At 45.7% G+C, this 22618-nt stretch overlaps 2 protein-coding genes across 3 annotated transcripts in view; one reads left to right on the top strand and one right to left on the bottom strand.

Annotated features, from left to right (window-relative positions):
- Window positions 1–22618, bottom strand: part of SLC35F3 (solute carrier family 35 member F3) — a 266391-nt gene that overhangs the window by 156739 nt on the left and 87034 nt on the right. The gene's annotated exons all lie outside the window — the stretch shown is intronic.
- LOC135982416 (uncharacterized) lies at window positions 10700–12960 on the top strand. The gene is made up of 2 exons (XM_065589031.1): window positions 10700–11396; window positions 12391–12960. The coding sequence occupies exons 1-2, from the start codon at window positions 10820–10822 to the stop codon at window positions 12864–12866; spliced, it is 1053 nt and encodes a 350-aa protein (XP_065445103.1). The 5' UTR covers window positions 10700–10819; the 3' UTR covers window positions 12867–12960.

Here is a 22618-nt window from a genome sequence, read left to right as displayed (position 1 = left end):
TCTACTTTGGGGGAGCAGGGAGGAATGAAAGAAAAGAATGTTTCAGGTGCAATATAGAATTAAAGGAAATTCCAACTTGATGACAACATACCCCTTTCCCTTGTACCCCAGAGAAGTTGCTCCATATGTTTTGATAGAGTTGGGGGGCATAGAGTAGGAGACTCTCTGCTGTCAGACCATTACCTGCACACCCACCAGATTTCCATAAAGAAACATGGTTGCATGTGAATACACTTACAGCAATAAGTGAGGTCTGCGAGACTGGGCCCAGACTTCCCAGGGACAGAGTTAGAACTTATGAGGGAGCAAGAATAAAGACACGCATGCATCCAAAATGCTCTTAATTGTGAAGAGATGTGATTAATTATAAACCAAGTAGCACTGTCATAAAGAAAGGTTTGGGGAAGAAATGGCACTTGACATGTTCTGCGTGCTACCCTGCTGATCAGCTCGCAAGCATGCACCATTTCATTCCATTCCCAGAGTGGGGCATATGAATGGCTAGCTAAGAAATCATATGAACATCAAGCTTGCTCTCATCAGAGAGCCAAGCCTGAGACACAGGAAAAGGAAAGTAGATGACAAGCAAGAGAGAAACCACAAGAGATGGGAGGAGGGATAGCTCCGTGGTTTGAGCATTGGCCTGCTAAACCCAGGGTTGTGAGTTCAATCCTTAAGGGGGCCATTTAGGGATCTGGGGCAAAAATCTGTCTGGGGATTGGTCCTGCTTTGTGCAGGAGTTGGACTAGATGACCTCCTAAGGTCCCTTCGAACCCTGATATTCTATGAAAAATTAATAATGGACAGATTTGGCCAATATAGACATACAGAAAGAACAGCAGATCAAGTTACAGGAAGAGACCTGTCATATTCAAATTAAGCAATAATGGCTAGATCCTGAAAGGTGCCAAACTCTCTGGTTCCAACCAGGCTCTTCAGCATATATTTAACTTTAATGAGGGACTCATGATTAAATTGAAGGTCAGGTGTGATGGGGTTTATAACCCCTCACTAGGTATGTCTACGCTGCAAAAAAGACCTATGGTTTAGTCGTGGCTGGCCAAGATCAGATGGCTTGGGGTGTGGGGTATAAAATTGCAGTATAGACATTTGGGCTTGGGCTGGAGCCTGAGCTCTGAAATCCTGTGAGGGGGGAGGGAACATCTACACTGCAATTTTATAGTCCCATAGCCTGAGCTCTGTGAGCCCAAGTCAGTTGACCCAGGCTCTGAGAGTTGGTGCTACAAGTCTTTTATAGCAGTGTAGACTTATGCACTAAGGCTGAGGTCAGGGAAAGGCTGGAGCAGTACTGGACCAGGAAATCTCTGTCCCTCAAGCACTTCTGAGTATGCTCCTGGGAAAGTAACAGAATAAAAAGAGCTCCAGCAGCTCAGGTAGTGTGAAGAGAAACAATTTCCAGGAAGAGAACGGCCAAGAAGCTCTTTCCAAGGAGGTCTGGCTGTGAGTCTTCCCATCCTCCCCACTCCCTTTGAGATATCACCCCAGAAGTAGGGAGAACCATGTGTGAAGGCACCAAAGGGTCACTTGCATCAGCCTTGAGAGTCTGGGGGTTTGGAGCAAAGGACTATAATCAAACAGCAGCCGCTCCTCAAACTCAGACATCAGGTGGTTAGGAAGTGGACCTGGAAAGGTTAACAGGAGGTGGGCTGAATATAGGCCATCCCAAGCTGTCACACTTTCAGGACCATGGACTAGGACCTGGTGGAGTGAGAGGGGCCGGGTCTCCCTATCCACCCCAGATTCCCCCACGCCTAGCCCTGGGGCTTACTGACAAGGAAGCTAACCCCAGCTGAACCCTGTTCAGAGTTACTGGACAAAGAGAGAGACTGGGGCAGCTGACCACTAGGCCAGATGACTGAAAAGATAACCCTGCTACAGCAGGTTAGAGGGAGGGCTGCCCTTTGCAGAATGACGTTGTGATTCCAATTCCAAACTTTGTAGATTAAAAGGCTCTATAGGAGGCAAGAGCCAATGTAGGAGAAGGCCTTTGGAACTCCGGCACCTCCCCTTTGCTCACTGGCCATGTGGCTCCCATTTAAGAACACAGTAACTGCTATAACGGATCTAACCAGAGGCCCATCTAGTCCAGTGTCCTGTCTCTGCAGGGACTGAGAGCTGCTACCACCTTCCCAGAAGTTCCTGAGCTGCTGCATTGAGTCCAACCACTCCACAGTGCATGGAGCCATGCCATTATGTGCCACTGCCTGAGCGTGGCTGCTACTGCTAGGACCAGAGTGTGAGCAGGGCGGCTACCTCCAAGCCTACTTGGCACTGGCAGGTGAGTGGTGGCACTTTCCCAAGTGTAGTCAGGCACCACAGGGTGCAGGCAGCTGGGTGCTGTGAGGATCCATGCTGAGCTAGGGCTGGGGAACCTGCAAAGTCATTTTGCCTTGGGCTGGAAAACCAGGAGCACACTTGAGGGTGGCACAGGCTGGGAGGGGAGCAGGCACTGCATCTCGCAGACTGCACTGAAAGAGGTCCTGTATCTCTGTGCCTTGCCCGACAGGGCCTCTCAGTGCCTGCCTGCAGCATGTGGCTGCTGAATAGGCGTACTGATCATTGACTAAATCCTCCATGCTGGGGCAGCTCCGCACGGGGCGGTGCAACTCTCCCTCTGAGGATGACGGCGCCTGCAGGTGTCTGCAGGTATCCTTGTCCTCCTGGGGTGTCTCAAACAATGACTCCAGCTAAAGTGATTGCCCGTCTACCATGAGTTGAGGCCAACCCAAATTTTGACTGCTAGCTATGCTGCTTCTGCACCCCATGGGAAGTTCCTTTCTAACTCTTGTCAGTTAGTGGCTGGTTTATGCCCTGATCATGTAGCATTTCTCAAATAATGCACCATAATTAGATGCAGTCAAATTTAAATGACTATTTCTGGGACATGAATCTTTTTTTCAACTCAGCTCAAATCAGCCCATTAAAAAACCTATTCTTAACTTTCCATGAGCAGAGCAAAAATGTCTTTCTGCTAGGACATCAGCATTTAGCATTTTTCTTTCATATTTTAATTTAATTCAAATTACTTAGACTGTAAGCATTTTGGGGCTAGGACCATAATTTTGTATTTTAAAGCTGTATAATTCAGAATAGTAAAGTGATCAGAAATGCAGTGCTCAATATAATAAAAGAAATATCAAGCAACAGCAAAAGGATGTGTAAAGATACAGGAAGGCATAAGTCTACAGAAAGGTAAAAAAAAATAGATAAACAGGAAAAAACCTTTGCAGAGAGAAACCACCAGAGACAGTAGGTAACTTTCTCAATTGGGGGAAATCAAGAGAGTTCCATAGAACCCAGTGGAGCAACACCAATTCACACAAGCTGAGGCTCTGGCCACAAGTCTGTTCTACAATATCAACAACAGCCTTCCAGATAGAGGCCCTCTCCCTCCATCACCTATGCAGTCATTTACAAGAGTTTCAAATAAGCATTAAAATATAAGAAAATGCCTAAGAATCAAGTCTGTGACAGAACAGTTTTACACTCTCTACAACATGCGTTATGTATCATAATATGTGGGATGCTTCAAAATAAAAAATTAATAGAAAATAAGGGTCTACTGCAGTGCTTCTCAAAGTCGGGCCGCCGCTCATTCAGGGAAAGCCCCTGGCGGTCCGGGCCGGTTTGTTTACCTGCCGCGTCCGCAGGTTCGGCCGATCGTCGCTCCCACTGGCCGCGGTTTGCCACTCCAGGCCAATGGGGGCTGCGGGAAGGGCGGCCAGCACATCCCTCGGCCTGCGCTGCTTCCCGCAGCCCCTCTTGGCCTGGAGCGGCAGGTAAACAAACCAGCCCGGACCGCCAGGGGCTTTCCCTGAACAAGTGGCGGACCGGCTTTGAGAAGCCCTGTACTACAGGGATCCTAGAATCATGAATCCAAGGCCAGAAGGGACCATTGTGATCATCTATCTAGTCTGTATAACAGGCCACAGAAAAAATACTTCCTAGAGCATATATCTTTTAGAAAACATCCAATCTTGATTTAATTGCCAGCAATGGAGAATCCACGACAACCCCTGGAAAATTGTTCCACTGGTTATTTACCCTCATGGTTAAAAATGTCTTCTTTCCAGCCTGAATTTGTCCAGTTTCAACTTCCAGACTTTGGATCATGTTGCACCTTTCTCTATTACATTGAAATCCCATTATTCAATATTTGTTCCCCACATGGGTACTTTCAGTACTTCTAATCAACTCATTCCTTAACTTTCTCTTTATTAAGATAAATAGCTTAAGCTCCTTGCATCTATCATTATAAGGGATGTTTTCTAATCCTTTAATCATTCTCATGGCTCTTCTCTGAACCCTCTACAATTTATCAACATCCTTCTTGAATTGTGGACATCAGAACTGGAAGGATTTTAATTGATTTCAATGGGCATTGGATCAAGTCCTTAGTGAATGCTTCCTTGGTGCATGGAGAAATGCTGGTGTCCACACTCTAATCTTCTTATTCTGTTCCCCTCCCAAAAGGTTTTTTATTTAGCCACTTCCTGACCTACATTTATTCCAGAACTAAATGAATGATAAATATTTGAAATAGCTTCCTGGCCAAATTTCAATGTCAGTAATTACATTCTGCCTAACAACATCTCCCCTGTAGTTTCAAGTAAACACAGTATTCTTCTAAACTTTCTGTCTTATAATATTATCTAGTGTTGCTGTGTGCCATTAAACAGGGTGGTTACATTCCAAAGGCTGCCTTTCCACATTGGGAGAAGTAAGGTGCTATATAAAACTGATATCCAACCCCCCCCCCAAAAAAAAAACCTATGATAAAAGAACATTAAGGTTGCAAAGTCAAGCACTCAAAAGCTGATTAATATCAGAATTAAGGTTGCCTATGCAACCTTAATTTGTCCCCCTTGTGCATATGATACTGCCTTTAATTACATGATCACAGCATATTTTTCCACAGCATTCATCACTCATGCTCATAGTTTTCATCTTTAATTAATATTTAAGCTATCTGGTACAGTTTTCAATGAAAGTTTATCAGTTTGAGAGCCTTGGATGAATGCCACAGTAGTGAGCCTGACAAACAAAGACAGACAGATAGCTATTATAGATAAATGAATCATATTCTAAGAGAAATTTTAGACTGGCTTCTCTCATATCTCATAAGCTCTGCCCATCTGTTCTTCTAAACCACTCACTCTCCTTGGAATACTTCTATCATCCTTTTATAGACCCTTCCTCCACACCATTAGGAAGAGTTGTTCCAGACACACACAACTTATTTATCCAGGGTGGCAGCTGAAATAAGTGTCTGGTATTGCAAGGGAATATTGTATTTGCTCCTGAATGAAGTGAAGAGGTTACTTTACTGAGCATGCGTATGCTATGTATACTGGTCCCCAAACTGCTCGACTAAACTGGTAGTCTTCTATTTCTTTAAAAAGATTCTTTGCTCTTATGACATTCTTTCTGCAATGTATTGTTCTCTTCCAGTTCCGAAAGATGTGGAGAGAAATTGAATTATCTCTAGCAAACCATATATATTTTTGAATTCACTATTTCATAGTTCAGTTTTATATTTTCCTTAACTAAGGGTTTTTCAGGTGAAAGTCTCCCAGGTGCAGAGAACCAGCACCACATCTATGCACCAATTAAGTACCAGGGTTTAAGTGGGACTTACCGGTAAGTAGTTGTTAGCTCTTCTGCTGGCCCTTTGATTATGCAGGTGAATTTCACCTGTGCATATCTAACAAGAATTTTTGTTGCTATTCCACTATTTAATTGATTACCATTGCTGCAGAATCTTTTCAAGTTATTCTATAAGCAGGTAATTTATTTGTGATTTTAAAAAAATTACAACTATACTGTAATCACGCTCTTTTTATTACCTAATAATTGCGTGTCTCCTCGTAAGACAGAAAACAATGGCTACAGACTGGAATAGATGCCATCTGGAATGTTTAGCTATAACTGTTTTATAATATTATGTCTCCAAAACCATTGAAAATTAATGTTTTGAGACAATTAGCATACAGGACATGTTAAATTAGCTTGACAATTACTATGATTGCCAGGAAAATTAGACACTCACCAACAATGTAGAACAGTTAATAATGAAAATATATTCCGAATTGGCATAGTAAGCAAGCAATACAATTGAAATAAATACATATTTTTACTGAATTCTGACTATTATGTTGTCAAAGGGACTGTCACCTCTGGATACCATCAGATGATTCATCTCACTGGAGATATCCTGGTTAAATATTTTAATAAATATACATAAATTCCTCTAGGCTTCATCTCTATATATCTTAAAATAGTAAAATACAACAAAATAAGGCATGCAGTTTCCATTTTTGGTTCTGTTACCCCTGCCCTTAAGAATTAATTTAGAAATAAAATCCCTCAGCTTCAAATCACACCAAAATTCATATCCAGTTGCAGAGTAAAGCTCTTTGCATTCTTACCAGCACACGTCAACTTCTGGTCATTTTAGGTACCTGGGGACTGATTTTTAAAGGTTTTTAGGAGTTAGGCACCTAGGTGCTTTTGAAAACGCCACTAAGTGCCTATCTGCATCTTTAGGAGCCTAAATGCCTTGGAGCCCAATCCTGTGAGCTGCTGAGCACCTCCTGCTAGACACTGAGGGTGTGTCTACACTTGGAACTGGAGGTGTAAATGCCAAATCAAGGCGACATAGCTCAGTCAGAGCTAACGCAGGTATCACATGCAGCACGAGGGCCAGGAGGGGCGAGCCACCTTGAGGTTGATCCCATCTAAGACTCTAGGTACGTACTTGGGCGGTGAGCCCCTCATGCTGCCGCAGCTCCATTCTATTTTTAGTGTGCTAGCTCTACCAGAGCTTGCATAGGCATTTCTCTTTGAGCTGGGAATCACACCCCAGCCTGAAGTGTAGACGTACTCTGGGAGCCCTCAACTCCCACTGGAGCCAGACTGAAGACAATGAGAATTAAGGGTGCTCAGCAACCTTCAAAATCAGCCCTTTGTTCCCTGCCATAATTCAGATACAGGTGCTGTATACTGGGCGAGAAATGGGTTTCCTGTCCTGTGAGAATGTTCAAGATTTTAAACAGACATTTCCATCCCTAACCAGAGCAAAAAGTTGAAATCTCTACAATCTCTCTGAATGGAAAATCTGAAAAAAAAAAATCCTCACTGGGCAAATTGAAATATTTATTTCCAATAAATCTGAAAGGTTTCATTTCGACTTTTTATATCATTTTTATTATAAATTAACTTATTTTTTTTAATTAAAAAGTTGTTTGGATCCCCCTTTTTCAGTTAGAAAATGTCAAAACAGGATGTTTTGACAATTCAAAACTTTTTTTCCAAAATCATGAAATTAATCAAAACTGAGCCGTTCCTGCAAAGTTTCAGTTTTAAGAAATTGGCAGTTACCTACAAAAAATAGTTTTAAAATTCCCAGCCAGTTCTAGTACTGTACTTCCTTACACACTTTTTACAAAAGTTTATTTTATTTTTGTTTCCATTGCTCCACGCCAGGCCAGTTTTCATACCATTCTACTCCCAACAGCTTTCTCCTCAGGTGGGAGTTAAGTGGATGTTTTTTCTTCTATAATTATATTATAAACTCGGTGGGGTGGCAACCTTTTCTTATTTTGTATCTTTAAAGCATGATGCACACCTATGATGCTATGTAAATTATGACAAATATTCCTACATTGGGCTTAAAAATAAAACAATTCAATTTCAGAGTCTCACTACTCGGATTTTTTTAAATGTACCCCAAATGCAGGTATCCAGTCAGGCACTGACCATCCATATGAGAAGGGCAGCCATAACCCTCAGTGTTTATGTTTTACTCCCTTTCTGTATAGTTTTGCCAGGTAACAGGACTCTGCAGACTCTTTCCTTCTGGATTGAGGTTTTATAGTTGTCACATCCTGGAAATGCTCAGTGTGTTTTGGCGGATACAGGCTTCCTATCCATCCCAGATTATGCAGAGGATGGTCCCCCCGGCTACAAGAGGCTTTGGGAGAGATCCAAAGGGACATACATAAGGTCATCCACTTCTGATGATCTTGTTCTTGGACCCCTGTGGGATTAGGTGCCATGTCACTCAGATAACATCCACCTTCTCTGCAGGGAGCAGCTCCTGAATTTTCTTAAGCACATTTAAATCTGTAATGTCAGCATTAGACAGGAATACTGCTTCTTCCAGAGGGAAGTATGAAGGTCAGTTCCAAAGACAAAACCAATTGGGTCATTAGGATCAGGCATTGGGCCTCTATACAGCAACCTGACTCCAAGCACCAGGAGCTGCCCCATAGTCTATCACAGAGAGTCCTGGACCAATAATCTGATGCTTGTCTTCTATCTCCAGCAGTTTGAAGGTGCTCCGGTAACAATAATTCTGTTGCCTTCACAAATGGCTCATCCAAGTACCACTCCAGCCAGCAATGCTCTGCCCCAGTTTTGCTCTTCAGACACCCTGCTGCAGCGTGGAACCTTTGATACTGAAGCGTAGTGCTCACCAACCACCGTAACAGCTCATGGCCCCAGCCAAGTTCTGTGGGTCAGACCCTTTAAAAAGTTGTTATAACTACAGACTTTTAAAACATAGCAGAGAAAACTGGATGACTTAGGATACCAGTAAAGCCTTTTCCTTTTCGGACATTTGTTCAAATCCAGCCTTTGTCAGTACTAACTGGAACTTGTTACCATCTGATGGCTGTTCGATGACACGTGAAATGAGATAGTGTTCTTAAACAGTTATTGTGCTGATGTCTGCATCACAATTGGCACCCTTGTTGGCAGCCTTAGGAGAAAGTGAGAAGACTGGGGTATGTCTACACTACAATTAGACACACAGGCCTGGCCCATGCCAGCTGACTCAGGCTAAGGGGCTGTTTAATTGCAGTGTAGACGTTTGGGCTGCAGCTCTGGGACCTACCATCTCGCGGGTCCTAGTGCCCAGGCTCCAGCCTGAGCCTGAACATCTACACTGCAATTAAACAGCTCTTTAGCCCGGGCCTAAGTTAGCTGGCATGGGCCAGCCGCAGGTTTTTAATTGCATTGTAAACATACCCTAAAAGAGCATGGCAAATTGAACTATCTTCTCTAATCCCCTAGAGGTGGTCCCTCCAAGACATGCATAAGACATACTGTTGGGACTGTATGGAGAAACTTGCAGTATCATTGCTAGTTCTGTGCTTGTCCTGTGACCGTTGTCAGTGTTGCCAGTCTCATGATTTTATCACAAGGCTTTCAATACTTGGTTTTTTCCTTCTTAAAGCCCCAGCTCTTGGAATCAAATGAAAACATGAGACTCAGCTTTCCTTTTGAAAAGTTTCTAGCTCTTATGGTTGTGAAGATAAGCTTGAAAGCATGTCCTGGACGTACCACAAAGGTTCAAAACTCAGAAGGCAAATGTATTGTTTTTCTAGTGGATATCATGATTTTTAGGGGGTCCTGACTCATGATTTTGGAACCCTTTGGGCTGGTAATAGCATTTCCAATTCTGTCGATCTGACATCTTTCACAAACACTATTACATTTTCAAGAAACAGTATTTGACAAAATAAATATCACAGTATCTGAATATATGGCACTTTTTATAGCAGCCGGCAAAGAGTGCCCAGTTGTGAGCCTGTTTTCAGAAGCACCAAAGCAATGAAAGGATCAAGAGCTTTTCAAAGAAAGACCTGAAAATACAAGAGAACAATTTCTCTCCAATAGTTTTGCAGCAAGGAATGAAGAAATGTAATCAGTCTGGCTTGCTCCTGCAGATTTACGCTGTGAAGAAATTATTGTTAGAGGCTGGCAGTGTCCTTTTGAGATACTTATGCACTGGGACTGGTAACAGTTAAAAGCCAGGGTTTTACAATGGATTGGCGTCTGAATTTTGTTTTTAATATTTTCTTTTACTTAAAACCAACCATAAATTCAGTGATCAGTACATTATTTTGGCATTATTGCTGCCTGTTCATTTTACAATAAGCATGCAAATTCTAATTCCTGAGCAAACCAAAATACTGTATCTTGCTCATAATGCATACAACAAAAGGGAAAAGCATTAAAATAACCCCCCCACACACCTCTTCTAAATTCTTAGTGTACACAAATTCAGACAGCTACATTTTTAACAATAAATCAGAAAGTCGGTGCCAAATATAGTCCTGTAGTGCCACCTTGAGTTCAGAAACAATGTGCAATGCCAGCTAATTCCTAAAATTATCATTCTGGCAGCAGTGCCCTCCAACATTAGATAGACTGAAACAGATACACTTTGAAGATTGTTTAGTAACTGAGCGTCTCCTGGGGCATCAGGGAATGTGCCATAGGGACCTTTACATATATAATTTCATGAAATCTAGAAAAACACAATTTACAATTTTCAGAGTGGTAGCCATGTTAGTCTGTATCAGCAAAAAGAATGAGGAGTACTTGTGGCACCTTAGGCCTGGTCTACACTAGGCGTTTATGTCGAAGTTAGCGCCGTTAAATCGAATTAACCCTGCACCCGTCCACACTGCGATGCTATTTAGTTCGACATAGAGGTCTCTTTAATTCGACTTCTGTACTCCTCCCCGACGAGGGGAGTAGCGCTAAATTCGACATGGCCATGTCGAATTAGGCTAGGTGTGGATGGAAATCGACGCTAATAGCTCCGGGAGCTATCCCACAGTGCACCACTCTGTTGACGCTCTGGACAGCAGTGCGAGCTCGGATGCTCTGACCAGCCACACAGGAAAAGCCCCGGGAAAATTTGAATTTGAATTCCTTTTCCTGTCTGGCCAGTTTGAATCTCATTTCCTGTCTGGACATCGTGGCGAGCACAGCAGCACTGGCAACGATGCAGAGCTCTCCAGCAGTGATGGCCATGCAGTCTGTGAATAGAAAGAGAGCCCCAGCATGGACTGATCGTGAAGTCTTGGATCTCATCGCTGTGTGGGGCGATGAGTCCGTGCTTTCCGAGCTGCGATCCAAAAGAAGGAATGCAAAGATCTACGAGAAGATCTCTAAAGACATGGCAGAGAGAGGATACAGCCGGGATGCAACGCAGTGCCGCGTGAAAATCAAGGAGCTGAGACAAGGCTACCAGAAGACCAAAGAGGCAAACGGACGCTCCGGATCCCATCCCCAGACATCCCGTTTCTACGAGGCACTGCATTCCATCCTCGGTGCTGCCGCCACCACTACCCCACCAGTGACCGTGGACTCTGAGGATGGGATACTGTCCACGGCCGGTTCCTCAGACATGTTAGGGGACGGGGAAGATGAGGAAGGAGATGAGGAGGGCGAGGCAGTTGGCAGCTCTCACAACGCTGATTTCCCCGACAGCCAGGATCTCTTCATCACCCTTACAGAGATCCCCTACGAAGCGTCCCCAGCCATTACCCCGGACACAGAATCTGGTGAAGGATCAGCCAGTAAGTGTTGTAAACATCTAAACATTTATTTTTAACAAAACAGGAATATTAACAATTAAAAGAATGGGTTGTTCATGATTAGTGTGCCCTAGGCGCTTAACGGTTTAGTAAGGGGCAGTGCAAGTTTTGAAAAGAAATCTAGCAATGTCCGGTTTTCAGTGATTGTCCTGCACAAGCCGCTCTACTGTGTATTCCCTGCTACTGCAGCTACAGTAAAATGCGGTCTATATGTGCGGGGATAGAGCAGTAATCCTCCTGGGACATCTCGATGAAGCTCTCCTGGAGGTAACTTGAAAGCCGTTGCATGAGGTTCTTGGGGAGAGCGGCCTTATTGGGTCCTCCGAAGTACGACACGTTGCCGCGCCACGAGATTATCAGGTACTCGGGGATCATTGCTCTGCACAGCAGGGCGGCATACGGCCCTGGTCTTTGGAGGCTTTCCCGGAGCATTCTCTCTTTGTCGCTCTCGGAGATCCTCATCAGGGTGATGTCGGCCATGGTGACCTGCTTTTAATTAGGTAGGGGAATGTTAGTGTTGGGACTGCTTTCCCGTTCCTTTACAGAACTGTCACCGCTGGTTTGCAGCCACGCGGTGGAGGCGGGAGAGGGGCAGCCGAAAGGGATCATTCCCGGGGACAGCCGCGAGGGGGTGGGACAGGGGCAGAGTTCCCGCTTGCCGGATTGCTGGCAGCAGGGACTGACATTGATTTAAATGTGAAATGAGGCCAGTGGTAATATAAAACTTTTAAACTGCCACAAGTGTACGGCTTACCATGTCTGCCTGCAACAGAAATTCCGTTGTGCTGCCTCGCTTCTCAAATGTGCTGTTCAAGACCCCAGGCACAGAATGCGAAGGCCGAGAATTCGACCTTGTGCTGAGTGCGCATGTGAAAGGTGCTGTGCATGGTCTTGTTCACAGAGAAAGACTATGTTCTTTGTTCACAACTACATTTATCTTTCAGAGGAATTCACTCCCTTTTTCCCATTTCCACAGCCCCGTCTGCGACTGTCTCACAACCTAGCCTGGAATCACACTCCCAGAGGCTAGCGCGGATTAGGCGTAGGAAGAAGAGGACACGGGAGGACATGTTCTCTGAGCTTATGGCCTCTTCCCAAGCCCAGGCAGCACAGCAGACCCAGTGGCGGGAGAACTTGACCCGAATGCACCAAGCCAACATGGATCGGGAGGAGAGGTGGCGGCAGGAAGACCAGCAGGCGACTCTAACGCTGCTTGGACTACTGAGGGAGCAAACGGACACGCTCCGGCGCCTTGTGGATGTTCTGCAGGAACGGAGGCAGGAGGACAGAGCCCCGCTGCAGTCCATCTCTAACCGCCCTCCCCCGCCACCAAGTCCCATACCCACCTCACCCAAAGTGCAAAGAAGGAGAGGCGGCAGAGTCCCTGCTAACTCTCACTCCACCCCTGCAGAGAGCTCTAGTAGCAGAAGGCTCTCATTTCCCAAAATTTGAAAAGTTCTTTCCTTCCCGCCTGACACAAGCCCACGTCCAAGTTTCACCTCCCAATGCCATGTGTAGTTGATAATAAAAAATTCGTTTCTGTTAACTACTGTTTCAATCATGTTCTTTTGGAGGAGGAGGGGAAAGGGGGTTGGAAATTGGACAGGACAGTCTCCTTTGGCAGGGTACATAGTCGGGGGCAGGCACAGCAGCAGGGCACATACACAGTGCAGTGATGCAGTGACTAGTTGCCCCGGTTAGTCTGGGAGGTTGTTTTGATGTAATGTTGGGGGGGGTGGGTTGCTCTGTGACTTTGTGGCGGGGGAGGGCAGTTACAGATCTTAAGCGCCGGTCCTTAGACAGGATCACAGAGCCACACAGCATGGGATCTGTAACCGTCCTCCCCCTGCCACAAAGTCAAATAGACCTCCCATACACACAGTCCCGATCAGGAGGGGTGACAGGCTCCGTTGAAACAAGCATCCCACCGCAGCGGAGCCTGTCAATCCTTGAGTTTAGAAGCTGCATTCGCATCACAACACTAGACCCGCCCCGCACCACAGTCTGCGTCCCAGTTTTAAAAAATTCCCGCTAAAACAGTATTAAAGAAAACGGTGTGCTTTAACAAAGTAGAACTATTTTTATTTCGACACGTGTGTTGGAGGGGGGGTGAAGGGGGTATGTAACTGGATAGGATAGTCAACATTACCTGGGTAAAGAAACGGGGGCAGGTTTAGCTTCTCAGTACACAAACTATAAAATCACAGGTTACCCTGCTCACTCAGGAACTTTGCTTTCAAAGCCTCCCGGATGCACAGCGCTTCCCGCTGGTCTCTTCTAATCGCCCGGCTGTCTGGCTGTGAGTAATCACCAGCCAGGCTATTTTCCTCAACCTCCCACCCCGCCATAAAGGTCTCCCCCTTGCTCTCACAGAGATTGTGGAGCACACAGCAAGCTGCTATAACAATGGGGATATTGGTTTCGCTGAGATCACAGCGAGTCAGTAAGCTTCTCCATCTCCCCTTGAGACGGCCAAAAGCACACTCCACCACCATTCTGCACTTGCTCAGCCGGTAGTTGAAGAGTTCTTTTTCAGTGTCCAGGGCGCCAGTATAGGGCTTCATGAGCCAGGGCATTAGCGGGTAGGCTGGGTCCCCGAGGATGACTATAGGCATCTCCACATCCCCAACAGTTATTTTGTGGTCCGGGAAGTAAATACCTTGTTGCAGCCGTCTAAACAGACCAGAGTTCCTGAAAACACGAGCGTCATGAACCTTGCCCGGCCATCCCACGTAGATGTTGGTAAAACGTCCCCTGTGGTCCACCAGTGCTTGCAGCACCATGGAAAAGTATCCCTTTCGGTTAATGTACTGGGTGGCCTGGTGGTCCGGTGCCAGGATAGGGATGTGAGTTCCATCTATGGCCCCACCGCAGTTTGGGAATCCCATCGCTGCGAAGCCATCTATGATCGCCTCCACGTTTCCCAGGGTCACTACCTTTGGCAGCAGTACATCAACGATTGCCTTCGCTACTTGCATCACAACAACCCCCACGGTAGATTTGCCCACCCCAAACTGGTTCGCGACTGACCGGTAGCTGTCTGGCGTTGCAAGCTTCCACAGGGCTATGGCCACTCGCTTCTGTACACTCAGTGCAGCTCGCAACCGGGTGTCACTGCGCTTCAGGGCAGGGGACAGCAACTCACAAAGTTCCAGGAAAGTTCCCTTCCGCATGCGAAAGTTTCGCAGCCACTGGGATTCATCCCAGACCTGCAGCACTATGCGGTCCCACCACTCAGTGCTTGTTTCCCGTGCCCAGAATCGCCGTTCCACGGCATCAACATGACCCATTGCCACTGTGATGTCCTCGGCGCTGGGTCGCCTGCTTTCTGACAGGTCTGTGCTACTCTCAGACTTCAGGACATCACCGCGGTGCCGTAGCCTCCTTGCCTGACTTTTCTGCATCTGCCTCAGGGAAACCTTTATGATAAGCTGCGAGACGTTGAGAGCGGCCACAACTGCAGCGATGGTCGCAGCGGGCTCCATGCTCGGAGTACAGTGGCGTCCGCGCTGTCAATGACTGGAAAAGCGCGCGAACTGTTTTCCCGCCGGCGCTTTCAGGGAGGGAGGGCGGGAGTGATGGACGGATGACGACAGTTTCCCAAAAGCACCCTCGACTCATTTTGTTACCCAGAAGGCATTGCCGGCTACACCCAGAATTCCAATGGGCAGAGGGGACTGCGGGAACTGTGGGATAGCTGACCACAGTGCACCGCTTCGAATGTCGACGCTATCACCGTTAGTGTGGACGCACAAAGTCGAATTACTGTCCTTAGTGTGGACACACACGTTCGACTTTGCAATATCGATTACAAAAATTCGATGCAAGTAAAATCGAACTACTCTCGTAGTGTAGACAAGGCCTTAGAGACTAACAAATTTATTTGGGCATAAGCTTTCGTGGGCTAAAACCCACTTCATCAGATGCATGGAGTGGAAAATACAGTAGGAAGATATATATATATATCTTATATATATATATATACACACACACACACACACACACACACACACACACACACACACACACAGAGAACATGAAAAGATAGGGGTTGCCATACCAACTCTAATGAGACAAATCAATTAAGGCGGGCTATTATCAGCAGGAGAAAAAAAAACTTTTGTAGTGATAATTAGGATGGCCCATTTCAAACAGTTGACAAGAAGGTGTGAGTAACAGGAGGAGGAAAAATTAGCATGGGGAAATAGTTTTTAGTTTGTGTAATGACCCATCCACTCCCAGTCTTGATTGGCTGCTTGGGAAATCTAGATAGCTGACAACTCCTGATTTTATTGCAAGCCTCATGATACTTGGTATTTTATTATAGCCCGAACTCCTGCATTCATTGCTTATGTGAGAATCTTTTTAAAAAAAATACATTCCTAGTCCTCCTGGGTATGGAGAAAAACCTTGAAAATGTGACCCAAGTACACCCTGGAGGCTCAGAAACCAGAAAGCAAAAAGCTCCCATACTCCTAAATTTATTATGTTTTTAAAATCTTACGATTTTTAAGTCTCTCTCATGATATTTTGACCCCTGACTGATTATTTATGAATGTCTGGAGTTAGCTGTACTGAATATATAAGGAACAGCAGAGGCAGGCACTGAAGTTACGGACAGGGGGATAGTGTGTGTGTGGGAAAGTTACTGGTGTATAAATCAGAGGCTGGGGAATGAGAGTAGCAAAAGACCTCTTCCTCCCTCCAACTCACAGCAGCCAGGAGACTCTGGAGAACTGAATTTCTCTTCCACCAGTAAGAGGAGCTAGAGCATCAAATATGTCAGACATCTAATTAGCTAATAGCTGATATGAAAGATGGAGCCACCGAGCAGAAACCAAGGACAGCGTGTTACTGGAAATCTGAGCATCCTGCCCCTTCGCGCCAGTTTAGAGTGGCAAGAAGGCTGGGCTTCACACAAAGGGCTTGTCTAGACAAACAGTGTATGGCAAGCTGGGGTGTAAATGTATAGCGCACCAGTGTGCCAGACACTAGCAGTCCATGTGACTCTGAAACACCCCCTTTCTCCAAGCTTCATAGACTGAGCTCCAGCCCCAGTTCAAAGCACTGTTATTTTTAAAATGCCAGCGCTAGCCCAAGTCTGTGGACCTGAACTGGGATACTTGCTCCTGCAAGCTAGGCAAGCCCTAGGACCCTGAGCTCCAGGCCATTGCCAGGGGAATTCTCTCCCCCTACATATTGTTAACCATCATATCACAGCAACACCAGTCTTTATGTGATAAAAGAAGTTAAGGATAACAGAGATATGAAATGAGTCCCAAAGGTTTTAACTTTGTATTTAAAGTTAAAATATTTGTTCTTTGGGTGGTTGTCACATCTTACCTTGTGCTTCCTTCAGGTTAGCTTACTGGGAGATTGTTCTGCCTGGCTGTGAAAACTATCTGAACAGTGCAAAATGAAGCAATGTGGTGGACTTTAGGAAACTACGCACACACTTACCCCACCCTCCCGCACTACTATCTTGTATGAGTTACCAAGGACTGCCTCCCAAGATGCCTGTGTAGGCTATATGACAGAGTACACATGAACTTGAACATTAATCTTTATGCTGCCTTGTTGTTCAAGTATGAACTTATGAATATTGCACATGTGTATATTGGATCTAATATTCCTGAGCTTAAGACCATGAACAAGAACTTCAGCAGATTTCAGAACTGTAAAGTGGCAACAGGAAAAGGAAGAGAATTGAAAATTTGCTAGAAAAGTTCCCAATGTCACAGCATTCTGTGAAGGCAGTAGCCAAAGCAATTTAGAATTGAGTCACAGAGGTAAAAGCATTACCATTAGCTGACATTGAGCAACAGGTTTGAGAGACAGTGAATGGTATGAAAACCCTGATATCCTGAAGCAAATGTCATTTATAAAGCTGTTAGCAGAGCAAATAATATTTTCACCAGTAAAACAGTTTTTTCATAGATTCCAAGGCCACAGGGGACCATTGTAATTATCTAGTCCAGTGGTTCCCAAATTTGTTCCACCGCTTGTGCAGGGAAAGCCCCTGGCGGGCCGGGCCAGTTTGTTTACCTGCCGCATCCGTAGGTTCGGCCAATCGCGGCTCCCAGTGGCTGTGGTTCGCTGCTCCAGGCCAATGGGAGCTGCTGGAAGCGGCGGCCAGTATGTCCCTCGGCCCGCGCCACTTCCAGCAGCTCCCATTGGCCTGGAGCAGCGAACCGCGGTCACTGGGAGCCGCAATCGGCCAAACCTTCAGACGCAGCAGGTAAACAAACCAGTCTGGCCCTCCAGGGGCTTTCCCTGCACAAGCGGCGAAACAAGTTTGGGAACCACTGATTTAGTCTGACCTCCTGTATAACACAGGCCATAGAAGTCCCCCAAAATAATTCTTAGAGCAGAAATTTTAGAAAAAACATCCAATCTTGATTTAAAAATTATCAGTGCTGGAGAATGTATCACAACCCTTGCTAAATTGTTCCAATGGGTTAATTACTTTCACTGTTAAAAATTCATGCCTTATTTCCAGTCTGAATTTGTCTAGCTTCAACTTCCAGCCATTAATTGTGTTATATTTTTCTCTGCTAGACTGGAGAGCCCATTATTAAATATTTTTTCCCTGTGTAGGTACTTTTAAACCATAATCAAGTCACTCTTTAACATTCTCTTTGTTAAACTGAAAAGATTGGGCTCTGTTAGTCGGTCACTTTAAGGCATGTTTTCTAAGCATTTAATCACTCTGTGGCTCTTCTCTGAACCTCTCTGGGATGCTGACAGACCAGATGCCGGTCCATGCTAAGGCCTCTAGGCTTCACTGAACACTCACAGAGGCATAGCTGGAAACCAGTCTGGCTCACCTGCGCATTAGTATTGTTAAAACAGGTACCAGACATACAGAGAAGTGTTGAGTGTTTGGACTTTATGAAATGCTTGTGTAGTTGCTGCATGCATTAATCTCACTTGTAATATCTGTAGCCCATGTAATAAGGTAATATTTAAGTATTTGCTATGAAACTGAAACCCCCACAGTCAGAAGAGAAGCATTACCAAGTGAAATACTAGTTTACCACAAGAGGTATCTCCTGTCCAACAAAAGAAGGCCTATGGACACAAAACAAACCATTGTGGAACACCAGTGGACAAAAGACTTTGTTGATTGTTTTCCCCAACCCCACGAAGAGGGGATGTGCACAAATGCTCATCCCACCACAGCTTTAACTCTGGGGGAAGGGAATAAAAATCCCTTTCAAGAAGAATATGTCATCACTATGCCACTTGGGATTTGGAGAGGGCAATATTTCTAAGCCAAGAGATCCCCCAGCTGCTTAGCCTGGGTTAGCCCTAAAGGACAGGTAGAGATTGAACATTACAGCAACTTCTACTGCTTTTTGGAACCTAAGACTGTAACTCGTGTGTGTGTGTATGTTTACCCGCTTTAACCTTGTAAATAACTCCTGTTTCCTTTCCTTAATTAATACATCTTTAGTTAGTTTATTACAGGATTGGCTACAAGCATTGCCTTTGGTGTATGATCTCAGGTGCAATCGATCTGGGGTAAGCAACTGATCCTTTAGGGCGGGGAGTAACCTGAATATTATTGTGATTTTTGGTGTAAGGGACTATCTATCACAAAGGCAAGCTTGCCTGGGTGGCAAGATTGACCGGAGTATCCAAGGGGACTGTCTGTGACTCCATATTAGGCTGTTCTAGTGCTTGAGGAGTTCACTGTTAATACTTGGTTGGTGAAATCCACTTCTAGAACACACAACCAGTTTGGGGTTTGTGTCCAGGTTTGTAACAGCCTGCCTTGAAGTTGGCACCCATGTTCGTGAGCCACTCCAGACAGCTTGATACTCTTCACTTTATCAACCCCCTTCTTGAACTTTGGGCATCAGAACTGGAGATAGTTTTCCAGCAGCAGTTGCATCAGTACAAAATACAGAGGGAAAATAACCTCTCTACTCCTACTCAAGATTCTCCTGATTATTCATCCAAGGATTGCATTAGCCCTTTTGGCCATCTCATCACACTGGGAGCCCACATTCAGCTGATTACCAGTTACAACAGAACAGAAAGTTAATACAGAAGTTTCCACTATGAGTTTAGCACCACTAGCTACGGAAACATTTTTTCCTCGGCATTCTTTATGAAGCCCAGATTTTTCATCACCAGCAATGTATTTGGAATTATTTCACTTCAGAACCAGTTACGGTTGCCAGGCGTCCAGTTTTTAACCAGATCGCCCGGGCCGTTAAAAGTCCAGTCAGTGGTGCTGTGGGTCTAAGGTAGGCTAGTCCCGACCTGTCCTGGCTGTACCCCGGAAGTGGCCAGCAGGTCCGGCTCCGAGACGCTCCGTGTGCTGCCCCTACCTCAAGCACCAGCTCCACACTCCCATTGGCTGGGAACTGTGGCCAATGGGAGCTGCAGGGGCAGTGCCTGCGGGCGAGAGCAGAGTGCGGAGCCTCCTGCTCCCCCGCCCCCCGTCTAGGAGCCGGACCTGCTGGCCGCTTCCGGGGCGCAGTGTGGAGTCAGGACAGCCAGGGAGCCTACCTTAGTGCCCCCACTGTGCCGCTGACCAGGAGCTGTCAGAGGTAAACCTGTGCCACAACCCCCTACCCCAGCCCTGTACCCCCTTAAACCCAGAGCCCACTCCTGCACCCCAAACCCCTCATCCCTGGTCCCACCCCAGAGCCCACACCCCCAGACGGAGCCCTCACCCCCAGCCCCACCCCAGAGCCCACCCCACCAGCCCAGAGCCTGTACCCCCTCCTGTACCCCAACCCCCTGCATCAACCCACAGCCCTCTCCCGCACTCCGAATCTCTTGGCCCCACCCCAACCCCTCATCCCTGGCCCCACACCAGAGCCTGCACCCTGAGCTCAGAGTCCGTACCCTCTTTCATACCCCAACTCCCTGCCTCAACCCGCAGCCCCCTCCTGCACTCCGAATCCATCAGCCCCACCCCCCAGCCTGAAGCCCCCTCTGGTACTCCCAACCCATTATCCTTAGCCCCACCCCAGAGCCCACACACCCAGCCAGAGCCCTCAACCCCTCCTGCACCCCAACTCCCTGCCCCAGCCTAAAGCACCCTCACGCACCCTGAACCCATTTCTGGCCCCACCCCAGAGCCTGCACCCCCAGTTAAAGTCCTCACCCCCTCCTGCACCCCAACCTCCTCCCCTAGCCCAGTGAAAGTGAGTGAGGGGGAATGTAGTGAGGGGGGGTGGGGCCTCAGGGAAGGGACGGGACAGGGGGTAGAGCCTCAGGGAAGGGGTGGGGTTAGGGTGTTCAGTTTTGTGAGATTAGAAAGGTGGCAATCCTAGAACCAGTTGATCAGAGAATATTCTGTCTCCACCAATAATCAGTACTATATGCTTCAAAGAAGACTGTAAGACCTCCCAGAGTGGTGGGAAGAGGAATATTTCACAGCTCTACCCCTTGCTATTGTGTGTCAGAGACTAAAATATCCCATTCCATGCTAGGCATGGGATGAGGGGTGAGGAGATGGGAAAATATAACATTTAACCCTCTGACAGAGAAGGGAGTGGTTAATATTAGATCTAAACAGACACTCCTGTCTCTTTTGCTGTTTATCTTGTATGTGTAGCTATTAGATCTATCCTTTGACAGGCTGGAAAACAAATTAACCATTTGATTCCATATAGAGGAAAGAAAAATTTAAGAGAAAAGACGTGTTACATAGAGATTTATGGAATATTTCACCATGACAGACAACCATTAATTCAAAAGCACTGTTTTACAGATATAGGCCTACAGTCAAGCCAGAGTGGACAAAAAGGTGGTGATGCATCTTAGTTCTAAAACTTAGTTCTTGCAGAACAGAACTGAGTTGCCGACATCAAGGAATCCATGGTGGGTGCCAACATGTCAATAGCAACATCATCACTGATAAAGGGACAGATTTAAAAATGAATGTGTCACTTAATGGCTGGGTAAGAACCCTGTCTGAAAATCTCCTTCAGTTTGAAACTAAGAGACAAGCAGAGCTCCAATAAAAGTTGCAGTTTATCTAGTACACAGATTGTCCCTCTGGAAACCCTTATTCTGTAGCCAGAACAAAGTATCTGCATTTGCTTGAAAGCAAAATTGGTTAGGAAGATGAAAAATCTCTTCTCACCTGCAATTAATATAGACAATAATTCAGACTTGGCGGAAGATGAATCCTCTAACAGTGATGGCATTTAAAGCAATTTGAACCCATATAGAACCCCTTGAGAGGTGTGTGAGATTTCAGTTCCCAAGGTAATCTCAGTGATAAGTACAGCACAGGCTAAGAACCCTTCCATTTATGTAAGGAGATGGCCATGCTTCATCATACACAATATTCCCTCAAGTACCTCAGTTACTTTTTTAAACACTTTGGGATCTGATATTAAAGACCTTAGTGTGGACGTCATTTATTGGTTTGACAGAAGCATCAAGGAAATACTGCAGTTTTTCCTGTGTGTTTTGTGATAAAAATCTAAGAAAATACTTGATCATATGACCACTCACTGACAACACCATGGACAAACCATATACAGAGGGAATTCAGGAAGTACAGAGGATTGGAAAGCTGCTTCTTGTCCAGCACCAAGAGTCATAACAGATTTAAAAGTCTACATGCCCCGAACTAATGGCAGAGGTGGTCATGTTCTTCTCTCTGATCAGCCTCTACAGGACTGAACACAATTCTGCAAAGACAGATTCCCTGTGTATTTACCTGTTAACATCACAAATGCAGAAGTTCCTGAAGAACTTCCTGGGGCATTTCCTTAAAGTGATAGCAGTTACTCACTCAGCCATATATCTGACTTCATTTCAACCCAAAAACATGGAGGATCATCTCTCTGATAAGGGACCACACACTGTATTTATCACAAAACAAAAGATGCAGATACCACTCAAAGAAGGTAATTTACAGATAGAGAATCCAGCACATTTTATACTGGTATTGGTGCTTTCCTCTTTGAAGCTGCCCATTTTGCCTGCAAGTAGCTGCCACTGCAGAATCCAGTTCTCCACAATTCAGTTTATGGAACAAAAAGACCAGAAAACCTGCAGAGCATGCCCAGGTATTGTTCTTTGTGAAATGATTTAAGACTTTCCTCAAATGATGGCGAATCAAGAAATCCTGAAGAAGCCAAAGCAACTGAAAAGCCCCAAGGCAGAATAATTGCTGAACACTACATCTTATGGAATTACTGTTTTATCACAGATTGTTGAGCCATGCA

Source organism: Chrysemys picta, chromosome 3, assembly GCF_011386835.1.
Source record: "Chrysemys picta bellii isolate R12L10 chromosome 3, ASM1138683v2, whole genome shotgun sequence".
NCBI lineage: Eukaryota > Metazoa > Chordata > Testudines > Emydidae > Chrysemys > Chrysemys picta.
The sequence above is the reverse complement of the archived record's forward strand: the minus strand, read 5'-3'. Positions and strand labels throughout refer to the sequence as shown.

Excerpts from the sequence above, each read along its gene's own strand:
- LOC135982416 (XM_065589031.1), top strand. The coding sequence starts at position 10,820 with ATGCAGAGCTCTCCAGCAGTGATGGCCATGCAGTCTGTGAATAGAAAG. Across the intron at positions 11,397-12,390 it reads ATCTGGTGAAGGATCAGCCA|CCCCGTCTGCGACTGTCTCA; the intron begins GTAAGTGTTGTA and ends CCATTTCCACAG.